The following is a 6,776-nucleotide window of genomic DNA, read 5'->3' as shown; positions in this document are numbered from 1 at the left end:
AGAGAGAGAGAGAGAGAGAGAGAGAAAGTTCTATATGTAGGTTCTAGACAATTCAATCTAAGACAGAGCTGAAGAGGCAAATGGGGATTGGCAGGGAGGCCAGTGCAGGTGAGAGCTTTAAGGGGTGCAGAGAGGGAATGGAAATGAAGAATATTTAAGAGGAAACACCAAGAGACACTGGTAATAGAAGGAGACTAAGAGAGATGGGAGAGTCAAAGAAGAATCTTGATTTCTTGTAGGATTAGCAGGAGCGAGGTCCTGGGCATTACACTCTCTACCATTTTTGTATATGCCCATTAATCACAAGTGTGGTCCATTAAATGATATCAGGCTAAACTTTGACAGCTCTTATGGCTGTGCCAACTTCTCAGAACCTTCTGGAGCCATCCTGTTGGCAGTAACTATAGACAAGTTTAATCCCAATCAAGGGATAATGAACCCAAAGCAATGGCCAGCACGCTGAACTCCATCCTGGGTATTAGCTACGTAGGTGTGGACCGCCATCAGAACAGGGCAATGATAATAGTCGAAAGCCCATGAGAGAGCAGGAACACAAGGCAGGTGTTTAATTTGACGAAGAGATGGCTGGAGGGAGGTGCTGTAACTTAGGATGAGCTCCATCGGCATTCCCTTAGGAACACTGTTTTCATTTATATGTAAAGCAGAGCTTCTTACATCAGGAATGCCCAGAGGTGTGATGGGCCACAGTGAAAGACAGTGAACAACCCACTGACAGGCTACAAGCTCAGGGACGCTGAGGCAGGGGAAGCAGATTAGGAAATTCAAGCCTCGATGGCCAGGTGGCAGGGTGGTGTGTGTGTCCTTGAAGGTCCTGTTAGCTCCCATTATTAATACCGCAAGATATAGCACCTAATCGCTGCTTGTCAGCATTCACATAACCATCTCCCCCAGGGCGGCAGACCCAAAGTACATTTCCACGGCAGCTTGAGCAAAGAATGAGAACTCGGGCTCTTTTCTTAAGGACTCCCCAAGGAAATGCATAGATGGCCAGTCTGTCCCGGACACCAGCCCACAGGGAACAGAGGTCACGCTTACCTGTGGAACAAGACAGACTTGACCAAGGTGACGACATCTCGGCTAGCGTTGTACCCGGCGCAGACGATAGCAACGTGGATGGTCTGGGAAGGGAAGAGAACGGAGGGAGCAGTTACTCGGACGGCAGGAGGGTGCCCTGCGTTCCACCCCACCTATGGGAGAGAAAAACCACCCTGCTTTCTTGTTGGGACCATTAGGAAAGAAAGGGCACAGTTGGCAGCTGTGGAAAAAAACTCGAGATGGTTTTATTAAGGCCTTTTTAATCGGTTTATGAAGCCATCATCATTTGGAAACCATTAAGGCGCTTTTCAATTACATGTCGGGGACGAGAGAAATGGTGATGGCTCAAATAGGCAAACAGTGTATCTCCTGCCCCCGAGCTGAGGGACCATGACAACTGTTAACAAGCACGAACAAAGCCATACATCCCGAGGATGGACTCACTGGCAATTGAGGCTCTCACACGGAGAAACCACCACAGCCGGGAATTTGTGAGGTGTTCTCAGGTGATGGCTTGGATTGGGATCAACGTTGTTTAACTTTTCACTGTGAATCAGGAGCGGTTTACAGAGCTGATCGGTTTCCCATTGAGCCATGTGTATACACTTTGTTCCGTGTCGTGGACTGCCATCCCCACCTGGAAACTTCATTTATCCCAGGTCCTCCCAAAGCGCCCCGTTTCCCTTCCTCTTTCTTTCCTAAACCTTCTGGGATTTGTACATGGGTCAATGCTACCTGTCTGATCTCAAATGGGTGACTATTCTAAGATGTGTGTACCTACCTAGTCTTACTGACCCTCAGAGACCTCCCGTTAGGCTGAAAACTGACTCACGGGGAGTTACGTTCATTCCCAGACCTGAAGAGTGATGAAGGGTCCCGAGTCTCACAAGTCCCACCCGTTTCTCTCTCACCAATAAGGCTGGTATTTTTCTTATTATGATTTTGAGGGTTTTGTTTTAAAATAATTAGATCATTTTATTGGGGGCTTGTACAACTCTTATCACAATCCACACATACATCCATTGTGTCAAGCACTTTTGTATATTTGTTTCCCTCATCATTCCCAAAACATTTGCTTTCTACCTGAGCCCTTGGTATCAGCTCCTCATTTCCCCCCCTCCTCCCTCCCCCCTGAACCCTTGATAATTTATAAATTATAATTATTTTGTCATATCTTACATCGTCTGATGTCTCCCTTCACCCACATCTCCTCTGTCCATTCCCCATGGAGGAGGTTATATATAGATCCTTGTAATCTGTTCCCCCTTTCTCCCTCACCCTCTCGGTCTTGCCACTCTCACCACTGGCCCTGAGGAGTTCATCTGTCCTGGATTCCCCGTGTTTCCAGTTCCTATCTGTTCCAGTGTACATCCTCTGGCCCAGCCGGATTTGTTTCACACATTCCCCATCAGACCTACTCTATCCAAGACCTTCTCAGGGGGTACCTTTCCAGGCAGTTGGCAGTGGTAGCTGGGCCCCAGCTAGTTCTTCAGGTCTCAGGGTTGTGAGACTGATGTCCAAGTGGACTGCTCCTAGGTGCCTTCAACATTCACTACTCTCTTTCATGGCAGACAAGGAGAGACCCGTAGTTACACATAAGCTGGCCACTTGCAAACTTTTCTTTCCACTCACAAACTTTTCAGGCCCCAGTCACTACTCAACAACGTGGGATGCAGAACATTGTCTCTGTGGACTGTGTTACGCTAAACGAACTTGATGACCCCCCCAGGCCATGGTCCTGAGCCCCCAGACCCAGCAACTCATTCATTGAGGTGTTTGGTTTTGCCAAAGCAGCTTTCCTAACTTTTACACCCTGCATGCTCCACAAATCGATGCACTTGATTAGTGGTGCTGGGGAAGAATATGGAAAGTATCATAGATGGACCACAGGACAAACAAACCTGTCTTGGGAGAAGTACAGCCAGGATGTTTCCTAGAGGCAAGGATGGCAAGGCTTCATCGCACGTGCTACGGACATGTGGTCAGCAGAGACCGGTCCCTGGAATAGGATACCAGAAGGACAGCTACAGGGAAGACCCCCGACAAGATGGATTTGGCGGAGGGGCTGTGTCCAGGGCTCGAACATAAGCACAATGGTGAGATGGCACAGGACTGGCGACTCCCTCTATTGTACACAGGATAGCTGTGCGTCAGAACCCACTCACAGCACCTACAATAACACACTGATCTCTGGGTCCACTGGCCACAGAGGCAAAAGCACACACACGGCTGTTCTCTCTCAGACCTGTATATCTTCACGGGTTCATTCCCACTTGCTCGTCCACGCCCATGCAGCCTGTCGGTAGATCCATGCATCTATTTGTAGAGGGGACTGTTTGCAGAATTGCGTGTATTGTAGTATTTCCTTCTGTTGCCTTTACCTCTGGCACTCATCCCAGCGTCTGCCCTTGCCTCCACAAGGCGAGGCTCACCTCCCGCTTAGTGTATAGTGCCTCCCCTTCACCCAAGTTGGGAGAAACATGAGGCTTTTTACTCCTGTTACCGTCTCAACAACCCACAGGGGCAGTTCTACTCTGTCCTCCAGGGCGGCTATCAGGGGGCATCCACTCAACGACAGTGAGGTTGCTGTTTTTATCGCCCAAGTTAACAAGCGTTCCCCCTCTCTGTCCAGTGATGTCGCTCCTTCTCCTCCCTCTCCCACTCACCTCTGCTAACCATCAAATAACGCTCCTTACTGTGAAAACCCTTTTTTTTTTTTCAATTAAACTTTCTATAACAGAGATTTCACATACGATTTGTCCTTTTGTGATAAACTAATTCCACGCAAACTGGAAAACCAAATTTGCTGTCCAGTCAATGCTGACTAACAGCGAGCGACCCTCTGGGGCAGCGGTTCTCAAGATGTGTGTTGTGACCCCTTTGGAGGTGGAACGACCCTTTCACAGGGGTGCCTGATTCATCACAGTAGCAAAATGACAGTGATGAAGCAGCAATGAAAATAATGTTATGGTTGGGGGTTCACCACCACATGAGGAACTGTATGAAAGGGTTGCGGCATGAGGAAGGTTGAGAACCACTGCCCTAGGGCAAGGTGGAACCATCCTTGTGCATTTCTGAGACTCTTACTCTTTACAGGAGTAGAAAGCCCTGTCTGGCTCCGGCAGAGCAACTAGTGGTTTCAAACTGCTGACCTCGCAGTTAGCAGCCCAATACATAACTACTATACCATGGAGGCTCCTATCCACCACGGTATTTTGCAGGTTCATGTATGTGAGGAACTGTCTCCCAGATTCACCATCACTCAGTGCTTGGTGGAACACAGCATGTGGCACAATGCACCTACCATTCTTCCACGGACTGGCCTGGAGGTTATTTTGACCTTCTTGCTACCGTGACAAGAGCTGCCATGCGTGTGCATCTATCTGCTTGTTGCGGCTCGTAGTTCCAGGACATGGACACCAAGGACGATTTCTGGGTCATCTGGTATGTTTACTTCCAAGTTTCAAAGCAGTGCCCGGCCCTTTTCCACGATAGTCGTGCCACTTTGTAGTCTCATCACCAATGTATGGGGGTCCCAGTCTCTCCATACAGAGTAGGGCCGATCCCATAACAGCTGAAGAAACCCTTGAACGCCTAGGGGTACCCTCTGGGGTATCATGGATCGAAAGTCAAACTGTTGGGACCAAAGGTACACTCACTAGAGGTCATCTCAACCAAGTCACCGAGAGCCTGGGCTCTGGCCATGAGTCTTGGCTCTGCCCTTCAATGGGAAATGGCTCAGGAGAAGTTGCAGTGTCAGCGGCAACCTAAGACACGTAGCTTGCACGATGATATGTGGATACGTGAGGGAGGAAGTGGTAAGGGTGGAATCCAGTGCTTGGCACACTGCCTTCCAACGACAGGACAAGCGACCCTCAAGATCAGAGTTTCCCAAATGCAATGCCACCCTTGTTTCCCATGAATGAATGACAGATGTCAAAGACAGTTGCCTCCTCAAGCTCACAAGGCTACCTGACAGGTCTTACTCCTTACCCCGGTGGCTGCTAAGTGCCTTTGCTCTCTCCCTCCTTGTCCCATACATGGGTATAACATGTTCTCGTATTTGACTCAGGTAGATCCCTGCATGAGGCACATGGTCTCCATTTGACTACGAACCTAACAGCTGGCATTTGGGATGTATCCAGCAGTTATGATAGAAAGGTCTGCTGGCTTGCATCTGTAAAGATTCAAAACGAAAGCCTGTTGGCATCCAATCGATTCCAACTCCTATCAACCCTCTGGGTCAGAGGAGAACTGTTCCACGACAGGACTCCCAGGGCAGCAATCCGTATGCATGCCAGCAGCTACATGGCTTTCCCATGGAGTGATTATATCCACAAAAAGACTACAGAAAAGTTCGACCCTCTAATAACATGTGGTTGCCGTAAATTGGAATCAATTCGAGGGCAACGGGTGCAATTTTTCTTTCTTTAAAAAAACAAACGTGGACTATGACTTGACCCCCGTGAAAAGGGCCCCTGTCGGCTCTCCTGTGCAGAGGTCAACATGCCTCGCTCACAGCAGGTCCAGGAACGAGAGCTCATCTTGCTCCATTTTGTCCTCCCCTCCCAACTACCAGTCCAGCCTTGTTCTGTCCTGGCAGTACTGCCAACAAAGGTCTTCCTTCCAGCACCGGCTCCTTCGAACCAAAGGAGAGCCCTCTCTGGAGGCCAATCCTTGTTCGTCAGGGCTCTCCCCACCATCCTTCCAGGACACAGCACCGAGACCCTGCTCTGCTCATCAGCATCACAGTGCTGCTGCTTCCTGGTCACTCCCCTGCTGGCTTTCCGGACACTAGCCTTTGGTTCCCATGTTCTCTTTACCACTGCCCATGCTGACATCACACAGGAAGTATGACCATTCTACCTGCTGACATCACCAGAGAAAGTTTAACTACTCCACTTGCTGACATCATGACCAAAGTCTAACACTCTCCCTTCTGACACTGCCACAAGAAGTCGAGCAATGCTACCTCCCAACATCACCAAAGAAGTTGTCTCACCGTTCAACTTCCCCACTTCTCCACAGAAGATTAACAACGAACACTACCACCTGATGTCACACGGGAAGTTTAACCAACTGTGAGTGCGCCATTGGACAGCCTCTTCCGTCCTTCCATGACCTTCTCCATTCCAGGGATCACCTTGGCCACCCACGTCCAGTGCCAGAAGATGGACTTTGTCTTCATCTGAGATCTTATTTTCTCAGAAATTCGGAAACCACACACATACTTACTCACACCTGGAGGGTTTCCACAGCCTGACACTCACGGCACTCACTGTTTACCCTCCGTGGAGGTTCCTGCAGAGCCCAGCCTATCAGCCCCAGCTCTGATGGCCCCACTGTATTTCAGAGATTCAGAAACGTCACCTTTGTGCACACCTGCAGTGTCCCCACAGCCTGATACCCACTATGCTTACTCTTTACCCTCCCTGGAAGGTCTGGACAACCCAGTCTACCAGCCTCTGCCTCACTGGTCCCAGGTATCTGGTCTCCGCTGACTGCTGCTCACCGAACCAGCTCTTCACTGGACCCTTTCTTCACTGCTCTAAGCCCCCCTTCTCTCTGTTTTTGATAGGAAAACCCCTACCCCAGCATCGGGGCTACAGTTGTGTCCAGTGCTCTAACATAAGCACAATGGTGAGATGGCACAGGACTGGCGACTCCCTCTATTGTACACAGGATAGCTGTGCGTCAGAACCCACTCACAGCACCTACAA

The 6,776-nt window shown here is 49.6% G+C and overlaps 1 protein-coding gene across 1 annotated transcript in view; it reads right to left on the bottom strand.

Moving 5' to 3' along the window:
- LARGE1 (LARGE xylosyl- and glucuronyltransferase 1) overlaps positions 1–6,776 on the bottom strand; it is a 619,553-nt gene that overhangs the window by 344,082 nt on the left and 268,695 nt on the right. The window contains exon 4 of the mRNA XM_004700723.2: positions 1,057–1,139. Coding sequence (XP_004700780.2) covers positions 1,057–1,139 — 83 coding nt within the window. The remainder of the gene's footprint in view (positions 1–1,056; positions 1,140–6,776) is intronic.

This window comes from Echinops telfairi, unplaced genomic scaffold (genome assembly GCF_000313985.2).
Source record: "Echinops telfairi isolate 266 unplaced genomic scaffold, ASM31398v2 ScPeMD7_2;HRSCAF=8, whole genome shotgun sequence".
NCBI lineage: Eukaryota > Metazoa > Chordata > Mammalia > Afrosoricida > Tenrecidae > Echinops > Echinops telfairi.
This window is presented reverse-complemented; position numbering and strand designations above follow the sequence as displayed.